General features: G+C 49.8%; 5 protein-coding genes across 5 annotated transcripts; 2 read left to right on the top strand and 3 right to left on the bottom strand.

The window, feature by feature from the left end:
• Positions 1-1,556: 1,556 nt before the first annotated feature.
• Positions 1,557-3,809, top strand: LOC120676349. Its single transcript, XM_039957604.1, has 3 exons — positions 1,557-1,728; positions 3,047-3,107; positions 3,211-3,809. The coding sequence occupies exons 1-3, from the start codon at positions 1,640-1,642 to the stop codon at positions 3,394-3,396; spliced, it is 336 nt and encodes a 111-aa protein (XP_039813538.1). The 5' UTR covers positions 1,557-1,639; the 3' UTR covers positions 3,397-3,809.
• Positions 3,810-6,048: 2,239 nt separating this feature from the next.
• Positions 6,049-11,484, top strand: LOC120673166 (hexokinase-6). Its single transcript, XM_039953890.1, has 9 exons — positions 6,049-6,475; positions 7,322-7,472; positions 7,563-7,745; positions 8,117-8,191; positions 8,406-8,561; positions 8,864-8,962; positions 9,194-9,324; positions 10,590-10,671; positions 10,761-11,484. Exons 1-9 carry the CDS (start codon positions 6,180-6,182, stop codon positions 11,097-11,099), a joined length of 1,512 nt encoding a protein of 503 aa, XP_039809824.1. The 5' UTR covers positions 6,049-6,179; the 3' UTR covers positions 11,100-11,484.
• LOC120673165 (receptor-like protein kinase HSL1) lies at positions 11,424-15,184 on the bottom strand. The gene is made up of 2 exons (XM_039953889.1): positions 12,263-15,184; positions 11,424-12,133 (listed from the first exon to the last, which is right to left on the bottom strand). The coding sequence occupies exons 1-2, from the start codon at positions 14,943-14,945 to the stop codon at positions 11,670-11,672; spliced, it is 3,147 nt and encodes a 1,048-aa protein (XP_039809823.1). The 5' UTR covers positions 14,946-15,184; the 3' UTR covers positions 11,424-11,669.
• A 2,127-nt stretch (positions 15,185-17,311) lies between these two features.
• Positions 17,312-17,739, bottom strand: LOC120674967 (elongation factor 2-like; the record flags this gene model as incomplete). The annotated part of the gene is made up of 1 exon (XM_039956061.1): positions 17,312-17,739. A coding segment is annotated over one exon (420 nt), but the record flags the coding sequence as incomplete, so codon positions are not given.
• A 159-nt stretch (positions 17,740-17,898) lies between these two features.
• On the bottom strand, positions 17,899-21,609 carry LOC120675492 (receptor-like protein kinase HSL1). Its single transcript, XM_039956695.1, has 2 exons — positions 18,835-21,609; positions 17,899-18,697 (listed from the first exon to the last, which is right to left on the bottom strand). Exons 1-2 carry the CDS (start codon positions 21,461-21,463, stop codon positions 18,243-18,245), a joined length of 3,084 nt encoding a protein of 1,027 aa, XP_039812629.1. The 5' UTR covers positions 21,464-21,609; the 3' UTR covers positions 17,899-18,242.
• Positions 21,610-25,645: the final 4,036 nt, after the last annotated feature.

Below are 25,645 nucleotides of genomic sequence, written 5' to 3'. Positions count from 1 at the left end.
GGAGCTAGGCTTAGGCTGTGTTTAGGTGGTGAAAATTTTTGGGGTTCGATTGTACTGTAGCTTTTCGTTGTTCAATTATGAATTAATTAGATTTAAAAAATTCATCTATCATTTACAGTTGGATTGTGTAATTAATTATTTTTTACAACTATATTTAATATTTCATGTATATGTTCGAAGATTCGATATGACTATTACTGTAGAAAAATTTTTGGTAATAAACAGGGCCTAGACCACTCGCTAGCTGCCTGCACTGCATGCGAGCGACGACGTGCACGCGTCGTGCTTGTACGTGCGCGGGTGCGCGCGCAGGAGCCCGCAGCGGGTAGTCGCCCCCAGGCGACGCGACGGGCGACGTGCTCGCGGCGGCCACGCCCTGCCCGGCGCCGCTTGGTGGCGTCGCCGCGGCCGCGGCCGCGCGCGCAGGCCGCCGGTAGCCGTGGCAGCTGGAGTGGAGCTTCTTCTGCAATCTGAAACGACGGGCGACGGGCTTGCGGTCAGAAAAGGGTTGGGTGAGCGCAGGACGCGTCGTCGTCAGAATTCAGAAAGTACGCGGTCAGACGAGACGCACGAGTGCACGACATCGAACCGGAGCCTGGAAGCGAAACGGACGAGACGCATGATTCCTGCCCGTCTGGACGTACATTACGCGGCCGCTGGCGCGACGTCGCTAGTTCTTAGTAATGGCATCCGGCGCGCTTCTGATTGGAGAATCGACCGAGACTGGTTGAGGCGAACCCATCAGCGGCGGATTAAGTGCGGACCATTGCGATGACAAGCCGGGGGTGGGGGGGGGGGGGGGGGGGGATCAATGTCCTGAAAGGCGACGGTTCATCTGATTACGAGACGACGAGGTGTAATGTGGACACCTGACGACAAAGGCACGAAGGACGTCGCCGAGAGCAACCGCGCACGATGCGTAGAGAACGACCGCGCCCTAACACCAGAGATGCTGATGGAACGCCCAACGCCAACGGGACGCTCGTAGTTTCGTGCTTTTTTTCGGACGTAACGGCACGAAGACCACGTGATTTTGGAAGATGTAGAGATTCCCCGACGCGTTCCCTGATCAAGGCCCCGTTTGGTTGCGCGGTGTAAAAATTTTGAAAATGCATCTTTTTATATTTGAAGTACTAAACATAGACTAATCACAAAAATAATTACAGAACTCGTCTGTAAATCGCGAGACGAATCTAACGAGCATAATTAATCCGGCATTAGAGGTTGTTTACTGTAGCATCACTGTAGCAATTTAGCGTCTGATTACAGCCTAGTTAGGTTCATTAGATTCGTCTCGCCATTTACAGACAGCAGTCGCAATGCGTTTTTTATTTCGTCTATATTTAAGTCTCCATGCGGGTGCCGAATTTTTTTTTGGAATTTTAGTTTTTGGAACTGAACACGGGCCAAGATGATCTACTCTCTCTCTCTCTGGAATTGGAAATGGAAATGCTCCACGAGCATCCACTTGAATTTGTTGGGCCAAAATGGCAAGTCCACTCAAACAGAACTCGTACTGGGCGGCTTATCCTGGGCTCCAAGGGGTCGTCCCTTTCGGCCCAAAGTATACAAGGCAAGTAACTGGGCTCAGGCCTACGAGGCTGCGAGCCACCGCGAAGGAAAAGGAAGTAGCCGCAGCATGGCGGCTGAGGGATCAGAGCGTGGCTCCCCGGCGACGGCACCTCCGCCGCCGCCGCCGAAGCGGCGAAAGATCGAACCTCCTAGGAGGTACAGCCGCTTTTCCCCTCCCGAATTCTGGCGAGCTTACTATCTATTTTTGTTGTGATTGATACGTCCTCCGAACGCCCCGATTTAGTGGTCGCCCATGACTGATTTCATCCGAACGGCCGCCCTGCCCTTCTAGTTTCGATGAGCGGATTGGAGTGGATCCATCTTGGGCTGGTGGAGCGGGAGGATGGCTACAAGTCTAGGTTCCTTTTAGGCAATTCCGAAGTAGATGATCCCGCGAGTATCTCCATATGCTTGGTTTTGGCGTTCCTCAAAAGGGGCTTTGGGGTTTGGCAATGTGCGTGTGATCTTCTGCAAGGGCCTAGGGCGTGGGCGTCGGACATAGCTGAGTAGCGTAGGTGGTAGTGGGTGATTTTGAGGGCACAGGTATGAAGAAGAGTGCATTCTTCAGTCTTCACCCATGGAATGCTCTCTTTAGTTCAACCTTCATGGTCCTTGTGAATTTTTAGGATTCTTGCATGGTTCTGAGGAGTTAAATAGGCTGTGTGTGTATTGTCTGGTGGTACTCTGTTTGTGCAACGCCATTTGTTGCCAAGAAAAAGGGGAATTTCTTCCACTGTCATGTTCCTATGTTAACAGCAATCATGGACTGTACTCTGTACTTGTGTAGGATAGCATATGAAATTTAAAAACACAACAGTTTTGTGTCCGATAGATCCTTCAAGGACTGCAGTGCAAGCCAAATAGATCCGTGCTTCTTCATTACTCTTCCATCCCCATTAAATCATTGAACCGGACCCAGCTATTCTGTTAGCCAACTTTACATTGCCTGTCCAAATTTGATTATCAGCGTTAGGTTTCAGGGCTGTTTCATGGTGTAAACTACCTTTGTGGACACCTAATAAAATAAGTAAATAACAAAAGGGAAACGTAGAGCAATCTAATTCGTGTTCTGCAGATCCTTCTCTGACAGCAATGCAAAGCCAAATAGGTTAGTGCTTCTTCATTTGTCATTTATAAAGCAAGATAATATGCCATTAAATTATTCATCAAATGTCTAAATTTGAATATCGCTGTTACGGTTCATGACATTAGCAACTCGAGTGGGCTGGAAGGGCACAACATCCCAACTTGCCTGAATTGTGAAAGGCACCAATCATTTAATTGATGATTGCATCCTGCGATAAAAGCAGCAAAATCTAGTGAAACCTCTGATTTTGAGTTTTGCCTGCTGTTCCATCTCTTGACCTCACATTTAACAGTGACAAACTTGCGAGTTGCAATTTTACTGTCGAACTATTTTAACTTGCGAATTGCGATGTGTACTGCATAATTTATCTTGTTCTCTGGAACACAGGACCAGGCCTTCTCAGGTTACATTAGATAAGGACAAGTCGGCATCATCTTCCAACCCATCTGTATGCCCTGAGACGTCAAGTGGCTTTGGATGCCTCATTTCCTGTTTGGCTGTTTCTTGATAATCGCTGACATCCTTTCTTGATGTGGATTCCACTTTTGCAGGTTTCGGGTGTGCTGCCAGTGAGAGTTGATCTCAACAAAGTTAGAGAGACAAAGAGACTTGTTATCCTTCAAGCGCAGCATGAGGGATGCCTTGGAAGCTATAAAAGTTTTGATTCTGTCTTTGGGAATTACCTTGTTCCTGTCATCCCAAGCAACGACACATTTGATCAGATTGGGATGAAATGAACAAGAATGGCAACTTGTAAGGTTGTGAATACTGAATAGGGTGGTGCTGCTAATTTTTGCAACTTCCTTGAGTGTGACCAGACACCACATACTTAGGTGCTGACAGTTCATCTAAAGATAACAAGTTATTGTCAGCCCAGACTTCAGTAATACCCCGCTGCAGGTGCTGTTTGTCCATATTCCCAACTTGTAAGATCTCGACAGCGGCAAAAAGTAAACCATTTGCCTGCAGCATGCATACAGGTCTAGTGGTGAAAAAAGCTGTGTCGTGGCAAGCATTTGTTAGTGTGTTACTTTTCCTTTTGCTAGTGGGGATTTTATCGGTCCTTGGTATCACTCCACGGCCCCCCTGAGGAATGTACATATGGATCTTAATCATTTTATTCTTGTACCCTTTCATGCTTATTTTAGTATTGCATCTCTACCCTCTGATCACCACTGCCTCTTTTTTCCAAAGCTTGATTCGGCAACGCAACAGACTGTCTGGAACTCAAATCTATTAGTGTAACTCTTGCAACGCGCCTGGTCTATGCTCCTTGATCTGTCGGTCAGCTACAAATTGCCGTTACAGTTTTCGTGTCTCGACTTTTAAGCCACTCGCTCTGAAAGTACAGTCTCTGTATTGTTTATATCACTCGAATCGCTTGCTTTTACAAAGTACAACTGTACAATGTCCGTTGTTTGTAGGAACAGGAGCTTCGTCCTTCAGAGGAGTAAAGGGTGCAGTCGGTTAGAGCATCTTCCTCACGGTCTCTGACTGTGTCACGCAGCACGCTGCGTCCAAAACTGCTTTTTTTTTTTGATAATACGTATCTGTATTTCAAGCAAGGAAAATATACAATACTGTAGACAGATATAGACACGTACGTATATGATACGGAGACAGCTGTGCCAACCGAACTTCATAAAGGACCCTAAGAAAAAGCAAAATTACATCTGAGTCCCTAGATCCTTCGCGAACCACCGACGCTCGTTGTCCTCGTCGTCGGCCATCACCGCCGAAGAAGACAGCGAGCACCACCTTGAGCCGGAGAAGTCCCGTCGCCCGCTGGCTTGAAAAGGAGTCGAAGTAGACACCCGCCCCAAAGAACAAGATGAAGCCGTCAACGATCACCCATCGACTGGGGCTGCGCCCCAACACCTCCGACTCCCAAATCTGAGCTCGCAACCGGCAACCACCGCCGTCGAGGAAGAAAAGAGCCAGATCCGGCCGGCCAACAACCAAACCCCAAACAGCATCCATCTCTGCACCCTTGAAGCAAAAGAAAGCCGGCAGCCACCCCTTTAGGTAGAAAGGGAGACTCACCAGCCACTGGCTCCGACACGGATCTCCATGACCTCACCGATGAAGCTGGAGCGGGGCACCACCGGGCGAGGAAGAAGCCGAGAGACTTTATTCCTCTGCGCCGCCGTCGCCGTCGCCTAGCCGACGCCGCCCGGAACACCATGCCGCAGAGGATCACCCCCGGCATAACCTAGCTTCGCCGACGACCACCGACGGCAAGCACCACCTAAAATTAGGGAAGAAACTATCTATCCTATATACACCCACACGTCGATTTCCCGGCCCCGCTCCATCTCCGATGCCACTCCGGCCGTCGGAGAAGGAGGAGGCCGGCGGAATCGCCGCCGGGAAGACTTTCCGCCTCCTTTTCGCCTCGAGCAACTGTAGCCGGGGGGAAAGGATGGAAAGACCGTGAGCGTCCAAAACTGCTTGACATGGCGCCAAACCACCAATCATGGAAGCACGGAACCATACCAACCCTCATCCCCAGAGCTTTGATTGAGCATTTCTCAGCTCTTGGCTTACGGGTCCGTCCATTCTTGCACCCAGCCACCGGCACCCATCACATGCCGCGGCGCCGCCCAGCGCCCACCCTCCCGGCGGGGAAGAAGGACTTTGTAGGGACCCACCTGTCCGCGCGGCCAAGGCCCGCGGTTGGTGGCGCCGTTCTCGGCCGCCGTTGACCCCACGCCACGCGAGATGGGCTCCTCCTCCCCGCCGTCGCCCACCGCGCGCGCAGGCGCAGGCCCACTGGCCCATCACGCATCTCCGGTCGGGCGGGGCATTGCCACCGGCGCAGCCGCTAACCTGTCCACACGTCGGCGTCAGCACTCCGTGTCGTTACGTCAGCTTCCCCTTCAGCTGACCCTCCCCGCACGTGGCCCCATTCTTCTGTCGCTTTCGGGGACGCCTACCCAATCGCTATGTTACGCTGACCTGTGGGCCTCGATCCTGACAGAGTAATCAGTTGCAGCTGATTATTTTTAGCGCCTAGCTGGTAACTTTACGTACACACCCCTGGCTGGAATCTCACTCGCCTCTGCTCGAGCGCTCGACCGTTAACCTCTTCTGACTTTTGACACATAAAACCTCCGGCAACAACTGTTATCACGATCCGCACCCTGCGGACCCACGAGCCCCGGCACTCCATGCTCCATCCCCCACCCCCGGGAAGGGGACCGAGACCGTCCGTTCGGGGACAACCGGATCGCGGCCGTTCATACTCGAGGGTACGTCCGTAAATAACCCCGAGGGCTAGGGAGATTTATTCGCGGAGAAAACGCCCAACTCGTGGCTCTCGTCCCACTCCCACGCTTCCGCAAGCGGAGAAAGAGCTGGAGGCAGACAAGTGAGGGGGGAGGGGAGGGAGGGAGAGAGAGAGAGAGAGAAGCGGTGGGCTGCAGCGGCCTAGCTCGCGATCCGGGCGCCGAGCTGTTCCGGGCTTGGGATCGGTCGCGCGGCTCTATCGGGGAGGCTAGGGCTCGCCCGGCGGGGCGCGATGGCGAAGGGCGCGGTCGTCGGGACGGCGGCGGTGGTGTGCGCCGCGGCCGCCGCTGCGGTTGGGGTGGCGGTGGTCGTGTCGCGGCGGCGGCGGCGCCGGCGGGAGGCGGAGGACGAGAGGAAGAGGAAGGCGGCGGCGGTGGTCGAGGAGGCGGAGCAGGCGTTCTCCACGCCCACCGCGCTGCTGCGCGGCATCGCGGACGCCATGGTGGAGGAGATGGAGCGCGGCCTGCGCGCCGACCCGCACGCCCCGATCAAGATGCTCATCAGCTACGTCGACAACCTCCCCACCGGGTAAGCCCCCCCCCCCCCCCCCATGGGTGTGGCAAGAGAATTGCCTGTTGTCGATCGTGTGCGCGTCTTGGGCGAATGAACTGGTTGGCAATTTGGGGTCTTCCGTTAGTTGGGTTATCCAGGTTTTGATTCGGTGGAAATGTGGGACTGTTCTATATTGGATACCGTGTTCTGACGTGGTTTCCAGGGGAATCAGGTAGGACGCTAGAGTGTTTTTGACCCTGTTACGGATTTTCTTGATTCCAATATTCCAGTAGGAGGACAAGGCATTGTTTCTCATCTGTGGAGTTCTGTTCATGGGTACCTTCGCAGTTCTGGTTTACTCCACTTTGTGTTTGTTCGGTCTTCAATTTTCGATTGAATGTAAACATGTTGGGTTGACGAGGTAACCGAGGCGGCCAGAACTTATGCAACCGTTCAGTTTTGATGCTTTCGCAGCTTCACAGATCATTCCAAACTACAGTGTCTTCTTTTAATAAGAAACGTTCGTGTACCTGGGATACCTACATCCTGGTATCGTCCTTTCTACGTCGTCATGGCTAATGTCCAAAGAAACATTTAATATTACCACACCTTTTCGGTACAGCCTCACTCTTCCAATATTACCACACCTTTTCGGTGCATCCACGATGGTATTTTTCTATGCAGTTCTTAAATCTAAAAAAACTGTATTGTTGGATCTTTTGAAAATATAATTTAGTGATGATGTTATATTTCTTTTAAGGGATATATATGTTGCTATAAACAATTGCAGTCAGTTAAATTTATAATTCGGTGTAAATCGTTTGTATCGTCAAGTCTCCACTGCCATTATTATCTTGTTTAATGATGTATGTCATCCTGCAGGGATGAGCATGGGTTGTTTTATGCACTGGATCTTGGCGGGACCAACTTTCGTGTCATACGGGTTCAACTTGGAGGAAGGGAGAAGCGTGTTGTGAAGCAACAATACGAGGAGGTCTCCATTCCGCCTCATCTCATGGTTGGGACTTCCACGGTTAGTGCTTCGAGCGACTCTTTTCAAGTTTCCCGCATCAACACGATTTTGTTGCATGGTTTACTGACATTTCTCAAAACACGAGTATAGGAGCTGTTCGATTTCATTGCTGCCGAATTGGAAAAATTTGTGGGGACTGAAGGAGAGGATTTCCACCTACCAGATGGCAGGCAGAGAGAACTCGGTTTCACCTTTTCATTCCCAGTGCACCAAACATCAATATCATCCGGCACTCTAATTAAGTGGACCAAGGGCTTTTCCATCAATGGCACGGTAAAAGCAAGACCTTTTGTCATACATTGTTGACTACACTACTTATTTATTCAACCAGTGCCTTAACCAGAAGCTGAGTCTGATACCAAGATATGGATTTATCTCTAATTACTATGCATTTTTCCTGACCATCAAATGTGGCAATGTAGCTTGTCCATTTCATTTTCACGGAATTCCACTTATTAAATGGACAATGGAATCGCTTTCAGTTATTCAAGCTTTTTTTTTTGTTTTCTTTCACTTGTGGAAATTCCTGCACAAATAACTGGCCACCTGCTGTTTTGCCCTGTTCTGAGCATGCTTAAAAACCCTATTCCTTAATTGATCTATCCTACGTTGAACACAGTATTGATTTTATTGATTCTGAGCAGGTTGGAGAAGATGTTGTGGCTGAATTGACTAGGGCTATGGAGAGGCAGGGTCTTGACATGAAAGTTACAGCCCTGGTAAGTAAATTAATTTGTAGATTATTTATCATCTCAAGTATCCACGTGCCCTTCATTTTACGTGTATAAAATAGAATTTGCCATTTCCATAAACATTCTCTAATGCTGGGTTGGTTTTCTTGAGATGCTTTATGTTGATGTCTAGCAAAGGTCAGTTGGACAATTACAGGTAAATACAATGTCATGTAAAGTGATTGCTAACATTTTTATGCAGGTTAACGATACTGTAGGCACATTGGCTGGCGGGAGATATGTGGATAATGATGTTGTTGCTGCTGTAATATTGGGCACCGGCACAAATGCAGCTTATGTGGAACATGCAAATGTGATTCCTAAATGGAACGGGCCACTACCTAGATCAGGGAATATGGTTAGTGCCCAACTTCCTCCATGCAATTTTAATGGTTCTTAATGGAACTTAGCCCAGCTCAGTTGGTCAGAGGTGTGGTTGTGCACACTCACCAGTCAGATTCAATTCCTCTTGGACTTGAATTTGGGTGCCTATTTCTTCTTCTTTTCTTACTATGCCACCTATTTCCTCCTATGCTGATCGAGTTTTAATTTTAAATGGTCTTTTGGCCTTTGTGTTTTATGATGTTCGAACCAGTTAATGGCATAACATTTTTTTTCAAAACAATTAACATAACATTTGGTTCTATTGGAATGCTACAGGTAATCAACATGGAATGGGGAAACTTCAGGTCAGATAAGCTTCCAAGTTCGGAGTATGATAAAGCGTTGGACTTTGAAAGTTTGAACCCTGGCGAGCAGGTAGGTGGACTTAATCTATGCAGCTGTTTATTAAGGCGTCAGATTTTTCCCTAAGCATAAGTCACATGTTTTAAAACACTGGATCAACTCCAGTCAGATACAATTGCCACAAAAAGTTAACTCATATTCAAGGTGGGGAAAGGCGACTCATGAATGTGAGACCATTAATCTACTGTTCTGACTTTATTTGGGTGTTGAACTTGAACATAACTTTTGTACTCTTTTCCTCAGCTATATGAAAAGATGATTTCTGGAATGTATCTTGGAGAAATTGTTCGGAGGATCCTGCTGAAACTGGCTCATGACGCCTCTTTGTTTGGGGATGTTGTTCCACCAAAATTGGAACAATTATTTATACTGAGGTGCACTTTCTTGTTCCATTCACAACAGAGACACAAAAAAGATCCAAATTAACTTAAATAATGTTGCACACATATTTGCAAAATATAAAGTACAAATATTTTGATAGATTCTAGATATGCTTCGTCAGTTTTTACTATAAATTCTACTCTACATTTCATGCTCAAAATTAGAATCTGCACCCCAAAAAGAGTTCTAGATCGGGAACTAAAGTGAAGTGGTAAGACTTTGGGCTTTGATATTGTTTGAACTTCTGATGAAAATGATAAATCTTTTCTCACTTTGTTTGAAACAATTATTTACATAGCCAATCATTAAATTTAAACCAAGAGGCAATTTGATGCATTTTGCGAACATTTTCGGATGGGTATAAAAAATCAATTCCCCTGACCTTCCTGTATATCTTGGAATTAGCAGTAACTTCATAATTCAGATAAGTGATAGAATGAAGGCACCCATGTAAGGGCATAGGTCTTGCTCCACCCTAGAATCTTATCAACAACTTTGCAAATCCACCTATTTGGGAGGATGTTAAGATGATTAAACTGCATTCGGTATTACTGAGCCTTGTAGCCCCAACCTATAAAATTCTCACTGACACTACCAGAGTAATGAAAAAATGAATCCAAATTATCCTTCCAATGCCCATCTCCACCATTAAAATTGTACCCATAGGGTAATCTTTAGAAGAAACTGAACAAGGGAAAATTTTGATTGTGTTTTTGTTTGTAGTATCTAATTGTAGATAAGCTTACAGAAGATAGGGGAACCATTATTGCTAATCGTAATGTACGAGCACATTTTCCACGTTTTGGACTCTAACCATCGGCATGTTTGGATCCTAGGGATTATTTCTAGCCCACCCCTTTTTAGCTCAAAATAGCCCAAAATTCCCAAACATGAGTGCTAGTTCTTGGCTATTTGCAAATAGCCTATCTCAAAAAAACTATCCCACCCAAGAGATGATTATTTGGGATATTTCGGGTGGAGCCCACCACAGCAAGAGAGATAATGGGGCTCCAATGATTGGGAAAAGGTGCTTTAAAGGCCAAATAGCTCTTGGATCCAAACATGTGAAGAGCTATTTCATTGGAGGGCTTGAGCTAAATAGCTCTAGCCCAAATAGCCAAGAGCTAGATCTCCAAACACGCCCCATATATAGTAGGGTACTGCGAAGTTTATCCAACAAACTTGTGAAGCAGAATTGTAAGTCTGGTGTAGCAAATATAAGTTTTTCCCATTGAAAATTGTAATTGTGATATTGCAGAACACCGGATATGTCAGCCATGCATCATGACACCTCACATGATCTCAAACACCTGGGAGCTAAGCTGAAGGATATTCTGGGGGTAAGACGGTGCACATATTAAAAAAGTATACTGTTAGATATTGTCTTCAAGAACAATTGATTCCTTATGTGTTATGCTACTTATTTCAGGTTCCTGATACTTCCCTCGAAGCAAGATACATTACTCTTCATGTATGCGACCTTGTCGCGGAGAGGGGTGCACGCTTGGCTGCTGCTGGTATATATGGCATTCTGAAGAAGCTGGGCAAGGACAAATTGCTAAATGACTTCAGCCAACAAAGGACTGTGGTTGCTATGGATGGTGGGTTATATGAGCATTACAAGAAGTTCAGCTCCTGCCTAGAAGCGACACTTACAGATCTTCTCGGTGAGGAGGCTGCCTCATCGGTTGTTGTCAAGTTGGCCAACGACGGCTCAGGAATTGGAGCCGCGCTTCTTGCAGCCTCACACTCCCAGTATGCTGCATAGTCCTAGGAACTCGGCTCCTAGTGTAACCTTTTTGTTTCCCGCTCTTTTCCCCCTCAGCGGAGCTCCCCTCGTGCGATTCGCATCTCTTTTTGCCTCTGCAGCAGGATATAGCTAGTATGGCGCCAATGAGTTTGCAGTATATCACTTGGAACAACCATTAGCAACTGCAGGGAAGTGGAAGCGGACGTCTGAATGAAGCCGTTCCTTTCCTGCCAATTCTTTTTTCCCTACACCTTGAACTCTGTATTATGAATTTATGATGCGATGTCGCAAACCTATCAGTGCTTGTCTGTGTAATCTTGTGTTTCAAAATAAAGAGGGGGATAAAATCATTCAATCGTACTCATCTTTTGAATGAATGTGCAGAGGTCCTGCCATTATTTCAGAAAGCTACAACAGTTTGTGCTTATTCTTCTGTTTTATTTCTCTAGCATGTGTGTGATTTATTAAGAATTTACAGTGTGAGTCTCTAAAATGGTACCTGGTACTAGTAGAGTCATGGTGAAAGGGGTTGTGAATTTTGGCATACTGTGCTAAACTGTACCCACGGAACTACCAATTTAGGCATCTTCAGACAACGCTGTCGAAACCCCTCCTCTCTTCAATGCCAATTCCTGTGCCGTTCGAAAGCTGTTTCCGGCGGCTGCCTCGCTGCGGCAGCAGGAGTGGAGCCTCATCGTGCTCCAGTCCACCCTCTCGCTCCGTTTTGCTCTTCCGGTTCGTCTGCTCGCTGCAGTTGAGCAAGATCTGCAGCACATCCTTCATGGCTGGCCGTGACGACGGCAAGTCCCCGGTGCACAGCACACCTAACCTGAAGACCACCTCGACCTCGTCAGAGTACCCCGCGTACCTGATGCTCCTGTGCGTGGCATCGGGGATGCTCCCTCCCGATCGGTAGTGGTGCCGTGCCCACTCCACCAGGCTGCCGTGCTCGCCGCCGTCGCTGGCCTCCTTGCCGGTGGTGAGCTCCAGGAGCACGACGCCGAAGCTGTACACGTCTACCTTCTCGCTCACTTTCTTGGTGTACGCGCACTCTGCAAAAGAAGCACGAATCCAGCAACACACGGGAACATGTGACACCGCGGCGATCACGGCTACTGTACAGAATCCGGCAACATGTATGTGAGCAACACCCACCGGAAGCAGCAAGCAGGGATCCTTACCGGGAGCCATGTAGCCAAACGACCCGGCCACGGCGGACATCGTCTCGGGCGCCCCTGTCCGCGCCAGCACCCTGGCCAGCCCGAAGTCGGCGACCTTGGCCCGGAACTCCGAGTCCAGCAGGATGTTGCTCGTCTTGACGTCGCGGTGAACGATGGGCGGCGAGCACTCGTGGTGCATGTAGCACAGCCCCTGCGCGGCGCCGACGGCCACCCTGAGCCTCGTCGCCCAGTCCAGCGCCGGGCGCCGGGCCCTCGCCGTGAGATGCCCGTCAACAAGGCCGTCGCCGTGGAGCCACTTGTCCAGGCTGCCGTTGTCCATGTAGTCGTAGACAAGGAGCCTGGCCTCGGTGCCAGAGAGGCAGCACAGCAGCCTGACGATGTTGTTGTGCCGGACGCTGCCCAGGATGCTCGCCTCCGACTCGAACTCGCGTTCCACCTTCTCGTCCAGTTCTCCGGCGATCCCTATGCGCTTCACCGCCACCGCGCCCGCGCTGCCGTCGAGCCGGTTGGTGTAGGTGACGCGGTACACGCGGCCCGACCCGCCGCGGCCGATGAGGTTCTCCTCCACCAGCCCCCGGAGTATGGGCGCCTTCCCGAAGCCGAGATCTTTGACGAAAGGCGTCATCTTCCAGTCGTCTTGCTCCGCGACGCGGCGCCGTTTCCTCATCTCGCGGACGACGAAGAAGGAGGCGGCCGCGGCGAGGAGGAGGAAAGCGGATCCGGCAACGAGGAGGCTGGTTCGGAGAACACGCGAGACGCCTCCGGAGGAGCTGCCGTCTTGTGCCTCCCCGGCGCAGGAGCGCACGCCGGCGAGGTAGCCGGGGGGTCCCAGAGCGGCGGTACAGAGGCCGGGGTTGTCGAGGAAGCTGTTGTCGTAGGCGGCGGTGGCGAGCCCGGCCGGGACCTCGCCGCTGAGCTGGTTGGATGACAGGTTGAGGGAGTTGAGCTTCAGCTTCACGAGCGCCGTTGGGATGGAGCCGGAGAGCTTGTTCGACGAGAGGTCAAGTGCGTTGAGCACCGGCATGGCGCCCATTTCTGCCGGAATCGCCCCCGCGAGCTGGTTCCTGCTCATGTCCATTTGGGTGAGCTGCGTTAGCTTAGCAACGCCCGTTGGGATTCCGCCGGAGAGTTGGTTACCGGACAGGTTCAGCCTCTGCAGCAGCGGCATGCCGTCGCCGAGACCCGCCGGTATCTCGCCGGAAAAACGGTTGTTCCCGGCGGTGAACACCTGGAGCGCGGCAGCCGTCGCCGGGATGCTGCCAAAGAACTGGTTGCTCTCAATGTTTAGTGTCGTAAGGTTGATGTACATCGTGGCCGGGAGTCTTCCGGTGAGCCTGTTATTCCGTAGGAGCACGATGCTGATCTGAGTCACCGTCCACAGAGCCTGGGGCACCTCGCCGGAGAGCTGGTTGCTTTCCAGTTTCAGGGCACTCAGGGTGGTGCAGTTGGCGAGGCCTTCCGGGATTGGCCCGCTCAGGCGGTTGCCCGTAGCAGTGAGCGTCCAGAACTGGCCTCCGGCGCATAGCCCTTCCGGGATCGTGCCGGTGAGCTCGTTGTCGTCAGCCTCGACGTAAGTCAAGGCCGAGTGCTTGCCGAGTTCCGGCGGCAGCGTACCAGTAAACCTGTTACCGTAGAGTCTCAATATTGAGAGCGATGGCAACCGGCCGATGCTCGCCGGTATCTCGCCGGAGAAGCTGTTGCTGAAGAGGTACAATTTTGTGAGGTTCTCCAAGTGCCCGAAGACTTCCGGGATGACTCCGGTAAGGTTGTTCTTCGACAAGTCGATTATCGTCAAGCCCATCGCGGCGAAGTCATCAACCACCAAGTCGCCGATGAGGTTGTTCCTAGATGCTGCCAGTCCTTGCAATTTCTTCAGGTTCCAAACCCCCGGAGGTACGCTACCGGTCAGCATGTTGATGGACAGGTCCAGCATCTCCAGTTCCGGCATGCCCGCAACATAACTCGGGAAGTCGCCGACGAGGTTGCAGTGCGCCGCCCAGAGGCTAGTGAGGCTGGTCAGGTTCTTAAACGAGGCCGGCAGCTCCCCGGCGTGGAACGGGTTGTACGCCAACCACAGCGTCTGCAGCCTCGTCATCTTGCCGAGCTCCGTTGGGATGGCGCCGGCGAGTCTGTTGCTATCCAGCTTGAGATGCTGCAGATTCCCGAGGCCGGAGAGCGACGCCGGGATGGTGCCGTTAAATTCGTTGCCGCTGAGGACCAGCGCGGTCAGGTTCGTCCCCAGGCGGAAGCCGATGTCCGCGGGGAGCTCGCCGCCGAGGTAGTTCTGGGACAGGTCGAGGTACTGAAGCGCAGAGCAGCGGTAGAGCGCGGCCGGGAACGCGCCGGTGATGCTGTTGTTGGAGACGTCGAGGTGCGTGAGGCCGGCGAGGCCGCCGACGGCGTCCGGGAAGGGCCCCGCGACGTCGGCGTTCGCGAGGGTGAGGCGTGCGACGCGCCCGGCAGCGTCGCACCCCACGTGCGGCCACGTGCAGTGGTGCGCGGCCGCGGCCGAGGCGTCCCACCCCGCGAGCACGGGCGGGTCGCCCCACGCGCGCTTGATCCGGAGCAGCAGCCGCGCCTCGTCCGCCGGCTGGACCTGCGCGGCCGCGCGGGGCAGGAGGCGGCGGCAGGGAAGCAGCGCGAGCAGGAGGAGGCCGAGGAGCGCGCGCCGCGGCGCCTCCATGTCGCCTCGGCCGGTTGGTCTTCGTGGCGAGGCGTTGGTTCTAAACAGGGGGTGCGATCTGCTCTGGTGATCAAATGAAATGAGCACGGAACGGGACTAGCCTGTTTTTTTTTTTCTTTTGTACGCTACACTAGCGTGATTAGCACGAGCAGGCTTCCATTTGCTGCGAAGCTTCTGAAGGCCTGGATTAGTGCGGTTTTTTCGTTGGATTAGGCGGGATTCGGACGGAAGAGACCGACCTCAGGGTCTTGGCTTTACAAATCTTGATGATTGATGTTCAAACTACGAGCAGCATTTACAGAGTGGTTATTTCCAGTTGCAGGTTCTGTGGTTCTTGACTGCACGAGTCTAGCAACGAAATTCGTGGTCGCCTCACTTTCCAGATGTCCCTTCTGCACGGTCACCGCCGGAGACTGAACGCAGCGGAGAACGGTGATCCCGTCAAACACGGAGGGTACCGTTTTGGGCCCGTGGGCTTGAGCGGCAAACTCAGGTCCGCCTGATTTTTCCACCCTCATTAGCGAGTCAAAACAATAAACCTCTCAATTACGCATTCACAACTAGACCAATAAACCTTGAGTTGACAAACTCATTATATGGCCAGGTGTCACTGCTTAACATGAGCACACAAACTGCGCTTGTACCGCACGATCAAACGCTTAATTTCTGGGAAAAAAGACTGCTTGTCCCACGAGTCCCATTTTCCCTTTCGAGGAAATAAAGACTTCCTTCCAGATCAAGTGGCCGTTCCATCCAGCTTCCCCTTTCCTTTTTTTGCTAATGCATTAGGACTTCAAAATAGACAAGGAAAAGATTTTATAATTTTTCAAACTAGTCTATCAACCCGTGCTCCCGCACGGACTAATTAGAATTAATATAAGAATAAGATCAATAATTACAATTATTTATCTCACATTCTTTTCATCTATTAAATATTCTAACACATACTCTAATATATATATTTATTACTTTCTAGTTATAATAGATTTCATCTTGCGTCACACCTACATGTGTATTCAATATATGTTTAGTTGAACTATTTATGTGTGAATTGGTATTCTAATCTCTTGCATCATACATGAATATATGGTGACATATATCATGAGTAGTATTTTTATATAAATAATATATTAACAATGATAGAAATAGTAATTTAGAATTTTATATTGGTCAACTTTAATATATTATTATAATTATATAATTTAGATTTAGATTTATGAATAATTTAACTTGTAATAATAATAACATAATTGGATAATTTATATGCAAATTTAGGGAGGTATATGTATTATTTTTATAATGGCATAGATGGGTAATTAACACAAAAATTAGGGGGTTACTTTAGATTTTTTATAATGACAGAGGTAGGTAATTTAGATACATATTTATGGGGTTACTTTAGTCTATTTTCATAATAGCAGAGGTGGGTAATTTATTAGAAAGATAACAGATCCGATGGTTATTATAACTAGAGTTGTTGGATTGATGGCCGGATGTTTCCAATTTTTGTGAGAATTTATAGGATTTCTCTATTTTTTTAGAGTGTCCACATAGGATCCTAGGTGCCATCATGTGGAGGCTCCAAAGGAGCCTACAATTAGTAATACAATTAGTAATAGTAAGATTTAGATAAGTTTAAGAAAAAAACATATTCATCAACTAACAAAAAAAACAGGCAACAAAACAGATAAATTCTACCAACATGATGGCAAACGCAATACATTCACAAGACAGTAGAAACAAGCGTTGTACCACAGATACCACCACTTAAAACACAGATACCAAAACTGTAGCATCTGTTACATGAAGACAGATAACAATCACTGTGTTCGCTTGGCTTGTCAGCCAACCAGTCAGTAGTACTGTTCTCTCATACTAAATCAGCACTAGCCACCAGCTAACAGCCAGTCAGCAGTACTGTTCTCTCACAAAAAATCAGCGCCAGCCATCAGCTAAAACCAAGATAACACAGCGAAAATAGTCTTAGGCCCTGTTTAGTTCTCAAAATGTTTCCTACAGTACCCGTCACATCGAATCTTCGGACACATGCATGGATCATTAAATATAGTTAAAAAAATAATTAATTACTTAGTTCAACTGTAAATGACGAGATGAATCTTTTAAGTATAATTAGTCTATAATTGAACATTAATTGTCAAATAATAACGACAGTACTACAGTACCCAAATCCAAAAAAATTCACAAACTAAACACAGCCTTAGCAGGACACCACCATTTGACTAATCATGTTCACAAAATTTGACACTACCATATGACAACTAAAGAAAATGAAATTCAGAAGTAGTTCCCATTACACTAGCCGAATGGACGATTATACCCACAGGGGGTAACAGTACCACAGAAGGGCAAAAATTTAGAGCTTGTCCTCGTACTCAGAAAGCGGGTTCATCTGTTCCTTGAGACCCTTCCTCTTGCGGATGTCCAACACCAGCTGAGCAGCCTGGGAGCCAGCCTCCAAAGGATCAGAGCCCATCATATCCCAGTGGTCAAACACACACTGAGGGAATGCCTGACCAGAGGTTGCAGCCCTCAGCTGGCTGGAGAACCCAAAGGACTCAATGACAGGGAGGTAAGCCTTGATGTTGTAGAGCGGGGTACCCGGCCTCTGCATCTCCTCAAACACGTGCCCTCTCTTCTGGTTCAGAACACCATAGATACCACCAAGTGCATTCTCAGGAGCCTGGATCTCCACAAGGTACACTGGCTCCAGCAGCCTTGGGGACAATACTACTGACTGCCTGGTAACTAGTGGCTGTTGCTGATTTAGTATGAGAGAATGGTACTGCTGGCTGGTTGGCTGACAAGCCAAACGAACACAGCGAAAATCAATCAGTGTTTATTTGTGCAATATTCTATGATGCGATATTGCAAATCAATCAGTGTTTATCTGTGCAATATTCTATATTTCACAGTAAACATGGGGACAAAATCATGCAGTCGTAGTAGTAATTTTTGAATGGATGTTCAGAGCTTCAGCTACAGGCTACAGCCTCGGTTTCAGAAAGAAACTAGTATAATCGTAGTCATGTACTAATGTTTGCTAGTTCTTCTGTTTGAACGGTCTACTGTATGTGTGATTTAATACAGGTTTGCGGCGCAAAAACACTGAGCGTTTTGGTCTGCCACAACCCACAAGCCCGGCTCTATACTATCCCTGTACCTAGTTGGGGATTGGATGCATAATTCTCTGCTGTACAATGTGCTAACTGAAGTATCACTACAACAGCCGTTCGCTGACACTAGCATAGTAGCATGTGCAGTGGTCGGATCCTTTCTTCAGACAATGCTATCGAAGTCGCTCTTCTCTTCCGTGTCGATCCCCGAGTCGTTCGAGAGTTGTTTCCGGCGACTGCCTTTGGGCAGCAGTAGTGGAGCCGCCTCATACTCCGGGCCACGCTCCGTTTTGCTCTTGTGGCACGTCTGCTCGCTGCACTTGATCAGGATCTGCAGCACGTCGTTCATGGTTGGCCGCGACGCCGGCAAATCGGCGGTGCACAGCACGCCTAGCCTGAACACGACCTCGATCTCGTCAGAGTACCCGGCGTATCTGATGCCCTTGTCCATGGCATCGGGGATGCTCCCCCCTGACTGGTAGTGGTGCCGTGCCCACTCCGCCAGGTTGCCGTGCTCGCCGCCGTCGTTGGCCTCTTTGCCGGTGGTGAGCTCCAGGAGAACGACGCCAAAGCTGTAGACGTCGACCTTCTCGTTTACCTTCTTGGTGAAAGCACACTCTGCAGACAAGCATCAAAGGCCCAATCTAAGGTCCGGCGTACACGCGACATTGCTACAGCGAGTGCTCCCCAGTTGCTGGCTGAATCTGGAGGAACGGGGCAGAAATCCACTGGAGGTGACAAGTTGGAATCCTTACCTGGAGCCATGTAGCCGAACGAGCCGGCGACGCCGGACATCGTTTCCGGCGCCCCGGCCTGCGCCAGCATCCTGGCCAGCCCGAAGTCGGAGACCTTGGCCCGGAACTCCGAGTCCAGCAGGATGTTGCTGGACTTGACGTCGCGGTGAACGATGGGCGGCTCGCACTCGTGGTGCATGTAGCACAGCCCCTGCGCGGCGCCGACGGCCACCCTGAGCCTCGTCTGCCAGTCCAGTGGCTCGCGCCGCGCGGACCGCGCCCTCGCCATGGGGTGCCCGCCGGCGACGAGGGCGTCGCCGTGGAGCCACCTGTCCAGGCTGCCGTTCTCCATGTAGTCGTACACGAGGAGCTTGGAGTCGGAGCTGGACAGGAAACAGAGCAGCCTGACGATGTTGTTGTGCCGGAGGTTGCCGAGGATGCCAGCCTCTGTCTTGAACTCGCGCTCCAGCCTCTCGTCCAGCGGCGCGGCGGTCCGTATTTGCTTCACCGCCACCGCGCCGGCTCTGCCGTTGAGCCGGTTGGTGTAGGTGACGCGGTACACGCGCCCCGAGCCCCCGCGGCCGATGAGGTTCTCCTCCACCAGGCCCCGGAGTATGGACGCCTCGCCGAATCCCAGATCCTTGACGAAAGGCGTGATCTTCCAGTCGTCTTGCTTCGCGACGCGCCGCCGCTTCTCGATGTCGCCGATGACGAAGAAGGCGAAGGCCGCGGCGACGAGGAGGAGCGCGGCGCCGGCGACGAGGAGGCCCGTGCGGAGTCCATGCGAGACGCCTCCGGAAGGACCGCCGTCTTGTGATCCACCGGCGCAGGAGCGAACGCCGGTGAGGTAGCCGGATCCCACAGCTGTCGTGCAGAGGCCGGGGTTGTCAAGGAAGCTGGCGTCGTAGACCGCGGTGGCGAGCCCGGCCGGGACCTGGCCACTCAGCTGGTTGGACGACAGGTTGAGGGAGGTGAGTGCCGGCGTCGCAAGCTCAGGCGGTATGTCACCGGAGAGCTTGTTCGACGACAGGTACAGGAGACTGAGCACCGGAATGGCGCCCAGGTCTGCTGGTATCTCGCCAGTGAGCTGGTTCCTGCTCAGGTCCATTTGCGTCAGCTGGCTTAGCTTAGCAACACTTCTCGGGATCCCACCGGAGATTTGGTTACCGGACAAGTTCAGTCTTTGCAGGAGCGGCATGCCGTCGCCAAGACTCGCCGGAATCGCACCGTAAAAACGGTTGTTCTCGGCGGTGAACACCTTGAGTGCAGCTGCTGCAGCCGGAATGTTGCCACCGAACTGGTTGTTCCCTATGTGCAACGCCGTAAGGTTGAGATAGCCCGTAGCCGGAAGACTCCCGGTGAGCCGGTTACTCTGCAGTGTCACGAAGTAAAGCTGCGTCGCCGTCCACAGTGCCTCCGGCACGTCGCCAGAGAGCTGGTTATTGTCCAGTGACAGGGTTCCCAGAGTGGCGCAGCTGGCAAGACCTGCCGGGATGGAGCCGTTCAATCGGTTTCCCTTGGCGGTGAGGTACTGGAAGTTGCCTCCGGCGCACAGCCCTTCCGGGATCCCGCCGGTGAGCTCGTTGTAGTCAACCTCAACATAAAACAAGCCCGGCTGCTGCTTTCCGAGCTCTGGTGGGAGCGTGCCGCTAATCCTGTTGGTGTGGAGCCTCAACTTCGTCAGTGACGGCAACTGGCCGATGCTGGCCGGTACCTCGCCGGAGAAGTTGTTCATGAAGAGGCTCAAGACTGACAAGTCCTCCAATCTCCCAAACACTTCTGGGATGCCACCGCTAATTCTGTTATCTGAGACGTCGATTAGTGTCAAGCTTCTCGCAGCAAAGCCGTCGACTGCCAATTCGCCGGTGAGGTTGTTCGTATACAGATTCAACATTTGCAGCTTCTTGAGGCCCCAAACAAAATTTGGGAAGTCGCCGACGAGATTGCACTGCGACGCAAAGAGGCTGACCAGGTTGGTCAGATTCTTGAACGACGCCGGCAGCTGGCCTGCGGCGAACGGGTTGTTCGCCAGGTACAGATCCTGAAGGCTCGTCAGCTCGGCGAGCTCCGCCGGGATGGTACCGGCGAACCGGTTGCTGTTCAGCGCGAGAAACCGGAGGCTCCGGAGCTTGGAGAGCGACGCCGGGATGGTGCCGTTGAACTCATTGCCGTTGAGGTCGAGCGTGGTCAGCTTCTCCCCCAGGCCGAGGCCGATGTCCGCCGGGAGCACCCCGCCGAGGTAGTTCTGGGAGAGGTTGAGGTACTGCAGCGAAGCGCAGCGGTACAGCGCGGTCGGGAACCCGCCGGAGATGCTGTTGTTGGAGGCGTCGAGGTGCGTGAGGGCGGAGAGGTTGCCGACGGCGTCCGAGAAGGGCCCCGCGACGTAGGTGTTGGCGAGGGTGAGGTTCGCGACCCGCCCGGCCGCGTCGCACCCGACGAACGGCCAGCTGCAGAGCGCGCCCGCGGCCGTGGCGTTCCACCCGGCGAGCACGGGCGGGTCGCCCCACGCGCGCTTGATCTCGAGCAGCAGCCGCGCGTCGCCCGCCGGCGGGGACTGCGCGGCCGCGCGGCGCGGGAGGCAGCAGCAGGGGAGCAGCGCGACCGCGAGCAGCAGGTGGAGGTAGGCGTGCGCGCGGCGCGGCGCTGCCATGTCCGACGGTGTCCCGGCCGGTCTGGTTTCGTGGCGCCGTGGCGTGGCGTTGGTTGTGCACGGCCGCCGCGGGGCGCGGTGGACATGGGAAGACGACGGGTTGCCGCGGGAACGAGAACCGCCCTGCTTTTTTGTACGATATCCTACCGTCGTTGACTGGCACGAGCCCATTCTGTCCCCCTTCCTGGTGACCCGGTGCTTGCTGCGAAGCTTCTAATTGTGCGTGCTTTTTCGTCGGATTAGGGGTGATCCGGACGGAACGTCCTTGTTCGGGGACAGATAGCTGCACGGAGTACAGTGCAATGGAAGACCGAGCTCAGCTGGGTCTTCGCTCTAGAAGTCTGAGGCCAGAAAGGTGGTTAACGCAGAGGTTAATGCCGGCTAGAGTAATGATTTTGCTCTTGAACAGTGAAGTTTAGGTCGGGATTTTCCATTTCTGATAAACTTTCTTGTGGCGCTCACCGGGGACTGAACAAGACAGTGCCCCGGTCAAACGTGGCGACTAGTTGTGGGCCTCGGCGGCTGAAGCTCGAGCCTAGATACCTGACGTGTGGTGGTGGTCAAAATCAGTGCTGACAAAGCAAGCCGTTGCGTTATATTTTAATCCCTTTTTAAATCAAAGTTAGGCGGTAGGGCAGTCTCAACCCTCCACATAGGATAGTTTCTATATCATTAATTATAGTGCCACCTAGGATATTTTGATGATGTGGCGCTATATTAAATGAGAGAGAATGAAAATGTGAAGAAATTGGTCTCATATAAGAAATGGTGTCTACATGAAATCCAATGCAATAGAAACCACCATTTTTGCATTGGAGGATAGTGGTGGCTATGTAATAGGTGTAGAAGGAAAGATTATTGGTTGTTGGAGAGAAAAGATTTAATGGCTAATGAATTGTGTGAACATATATAGAAACTATGCGTTGGAGACAATAGTTTCTATGGTAGTGTCTATATGACATGGCATGGTATAGAAACCACTTCATGGTTTTTGGGTTGGGATTGCCCTTAGGCCTCATCCAAAGGAGGTGAGTGAGCTAGCTCATAACCACACAACATTAGTCGTTTCTCAAAAAAAAAACCATACAACATTAGTCTTTTATCCATATGGAAGAGGGAGAAGAGCTACCATCTCTTATTCAAGAGATAGTCCCATCCACACATTCTTAAATTATCTCTTGTTCGAGAGATGGTCCTATGCACACATTCTCAAATTAGTGAGATAGATATGTGGACCTATTTAGATGTGTGAGCTAGTGTTTGACTCTAACTGCCGGAGGATATATCTCTTGCACAATCTCATAGATGTACATGCTAACAACTATCTCTAACCTTTGGAGGAGTTATTACTACACTACGGTAGCTAAATCTCAGGCAGCGTGCTTAGAACACCGCCAGCAACTCTTCAGTGTTAGAGGTTGGGGGTTGTTTGTAATACAATGTGCCTTTTCTTTGCTGGTAATCCAATGTGCTTTTGATTTAGGTCTTCTATGGAACGTGGTAATCTTAAATCACAGAAATATAAAAAATATAGGATTTAAGATGGTTGTCAATTACAGTTCTATAGAAATTCAAAACACTTAAGACCTCCCAATCAAACACTTGGATACAACTAGGGAAATCATAAGAATTTGAGAAGAGAGTTGGATGCGGCTAACTTACGGCCGGCTGTAAATTGGACTGGTGGTACGGCCGCTCCTGTCGGTGGTGTGTGCATGCATGTGAGAGGTAAGAAGAGAAAGAAAAGCGCATGCATGCACATAATTTCAAAATAGAAAAGATCATAGTTTGAACACTGAGCATCGAAATCAAAATCCGATTGCACAGGTGTGTTTGTTTCAATAAAAGCTTCAAAACAAGATCTCACACCACTATATTTTAATGATATAATTTTTTTGAGTGAAAATACTTTTTCGCGTATTCTAATTTGCTTATGATGTTTGCAAAAATTGCTTATGAGTTTACATAATGTTGCTTTTGCATGCCCGAGTTCAGTTAAGTGTATATTGTTGTTCATATTGTGAACATAGAATGGTTAGTGTCAAAAGTAGATAAGGGTAAACAACTTTGTTAGGGAGGTGAATGTTGATCGCATGATCAATAATAGGCAACTTTAGCAGATTGATTGAGCATTTTAACTAATTGTTTTTGGCATTTTTCATTGTACATAAAGCAATTTATGTGTTTTGAAAAATATTGTCGTAATATATTCAAGTGGAGTCTTGTTTTGAAGGTCTCCTTGAAAGAGATACAATTGTGCAAACGGAATTTGTATTTGATGGATGGTTTAAGAACTACAACATTTTTTAATTTTAAATTATTTGCATGTGCCACCGTCCCGCGGTGATGGAGGGTCAATTTAGACTGTCATACAAAAGCGCAAACGTACGGCCATCCATAATAAAGTCATCATCAAAGATATTTATAGGATTTTTGGATGCTCAATCCTTTTGTTTCAAAGTGCTACATGAGAAAAAAAATCATGTAGGAATCCAATCCCTGCAAAATTCCTTCACCAATACTTTGTTCCAAACCATAGGAGGACGTTGGTTGGTTGGGTCAGACAAAGATGGGGAGCACGGAAATGTCCGGGTGACGTCATCATCATTTTTTTTTTGAAAACTAGGAGTCATCATCATATATGTTCTCGGTTATATATTCAGAATGCTACTGTTTGATGGTTGCACTACATATACGTTCTCGGTGACCCGCTACTCCAAGGCACGTGCAAGATCGTTGTTGCAGCACCAAAGGGGTCGCTTCATCAAAGACAGAAAAAAAAAGCAACAACGAAACAGAAGCGGATGTCGCACTCGCACGTGTCTTCGTTGCTCATCTAGAGCCTAGAGGGCCCGTAAACCAGTAGCCACACACAGCAAAGCTTTTGAGTGCCTCCTGTGCTAGAACGTTTGAGTGCTCGCGCGAGCGGTTTTTTTCTTTTTTATATTTTTAAAAAATAAAAATTTCAAAAATATATGTCCATTTTGAAATATTTCAAAAATACCCCCCGGTCGCCCTCCCAAAGGGCGACAGGCCCTAAGTGTATTTTTTTCTTTAAATTTGCAACGAGGTCTCTAGAAAAAAAGGGGCCTGTCGCCCCCCCTCGGGCGACCGCTGGGCCCAGCCCACGGGCGCGGCAGGGGGGCCTGTCGCCCCCCCCCCCCCCCCCCGCGGGCAACAGGGGGGCCTGTCGCCCCCCCCCCCTCGGGCGACCGGGGTCTGCCCCCATATAAGCTCCAACCCTCCCCTTCCCTCCTCATTTGAGCCCGAAAATTCCACCAAAAATCTAGAAAAAAAGAGAGGAGTGAGGAGAAGGAAAGCGGCGAAGCCCTGCCGGATTCAGCACTTGTGATCTGCAGGTTAGTACATTTAGTTTATATATTGTTATATTTAAGTACTACGTATTTAAGTATGAGTAATTTAAGTAGGGGTGAGTAATTTAATTTAATTAGTGCTATAGTAGAACCATTTAAGTAGGAGTTTAATGATACTTTAGTTTGTAGTTACGTAGTAGTAAATTAGTTTAGAAAATTAGTACTACACATTTACTATTACAATTGCAGTACTATTAGAGACGTGTTTATAAATTAATTATGATTTAGAATAGAATTTGGCATATGCAGTATAGAATTTGAGTGTCATCACGTAGTTATGAATACTTATACGTTGTAGTTGAATTTCATACTTAGTTTTTACGGATTATTGAATAAGATAGTGAAGTAAAGAGTATAACTCGATAAGTATTATGTGATATACAGATATGTCGAGCAAGATGCAGTTTCAAGTATTTTATGGTGAATACAATGTTATGTATGGGCCAAATGGAGTAGATCTTTCTGCCTTTAAGCGCACATCTAGCGGCATAGATAAACCTCTGGACAGAAATTTTGGTTCCATATGTAAATGGCTGCAGCGTGGGTTCCATGTTGATCCGTTGACACATGTGATCACTGTCCAGTCTCTTGTTAATTGGGAGGTAGAAAGTGAATTATGGGAATTGATGATGATACACAGCACTGATGACTGGCAGAAGTACATGCAAGCAGCTCTAGAACGTGGGTGGCCTCTGGCCATTCTTGTTCAAATCCGGGAGAAGACACAAAATGAAATCCAACATTGTGCAGATCAAGGAACTCCGAGTATTCGAAGATAGACCAATTATGTTGAGCAAGATGAGTCAGA

This window comes from Panicum virgatum, chromosome 5N, assembly GCF_016808335.1.
Source record: "Panicum virgatum strain AP13 chromosome 5N, P.virgatum_v5, whole genome shotgun sequence".
Classification (NCBI taxonomy): domain Eukaryota; kingdom Viridiplantae; phylum Streptophyta; class Magnoliopsida; order Poales; family Poaceae; genus Panicum; species Panicum virgatum.
This window is presented reverse-complemented; position numbering and strand designations above follow the sequence as displayed.

What these genes read in the sequence shown, in the direction of transcription:
- LOC120676349 (XM_039957604.1), top strand. Translation starts at nt 1,640, where the DNA reads ATGGCGGCTGAGGGATCAGAGCGTGGCTCCCCGGCGACGGCACCTCCG. An exon ending in AAGATCGAACCTCCTAGGAG is followed by an intron (nt 1,729 to 3,046) that starts GTACAGCCGCTT and finishes TCTGGAACACAG; the next exon opens with GACCAGGCCTTCTCAGGTTA. An exon ending in CATCATCTTCCAACCCATCT is followed by an intron (nt 3,108 to 3,210) that starts GTATGCCCTGAG and finishes CCACTTTTGCAG; the next exon opens with GTTTCGGGTGTGCTGCCAGT.
- LOC120673166 (XM_039953890.1), top strand. Translation starts at nt 6,180, where the DNA reads ATGGCGAAGGGCGCGGTCGTCGGGACGGCGGCGGTGGTGTGCGCCGCG. An exon ending in TCATGGTTGGGACTTCCACG is followed by an intron (nt 7,473 to 7,562) that starts GTTAGTGCTTCG and finishes ACACGAGTATAG; the next exon opens with GAGCTGTTCGATTTCATTGC. An exon ending in AGCTGAAGGATATTCTGGGG is followed by an intron (nt 10,672 to 10,760) that starts GTAAGACGGTGC and finishes TACTTATTTCAG; the next exon opens with GTTCCTGATACTTCCCTCGA.
- LOC120673165 (XM_039953889.1), bottom strand. Translation starts at nt 14,945, where the DNA reads ATGGAGGCGCCGCGGCGCGCGCTCCTCGGCCTCCTCCTGCTCGCGCTG. An exon ending in GTTTGGCTACATGGCTCCCG is followed by an intron (nt 12,134 to 12,262) that starts GTAAGGATCCCT and finishes CTTCTTTTGCAG; the next exon opens with AGTGCGCGTACACCAAGAAA.
- LOC120675492 (XM_039956695.1), bottom strand. Translation starts at nt 21,463, where the DNA reads ATGGCAGCGCCGCGCCGCGCGCACGCCTACCTCCACCTGCTGCTCGCG. An exon ending in GTTCGGCTACATGGCTCCAG is followed by an intron (nt 18,698 to 18,834) that starts GTAAGGATTCCA and finishes GCTTGTCTGCAG; the next exon opens with AGTGTGCTTTCACCAAGAAG.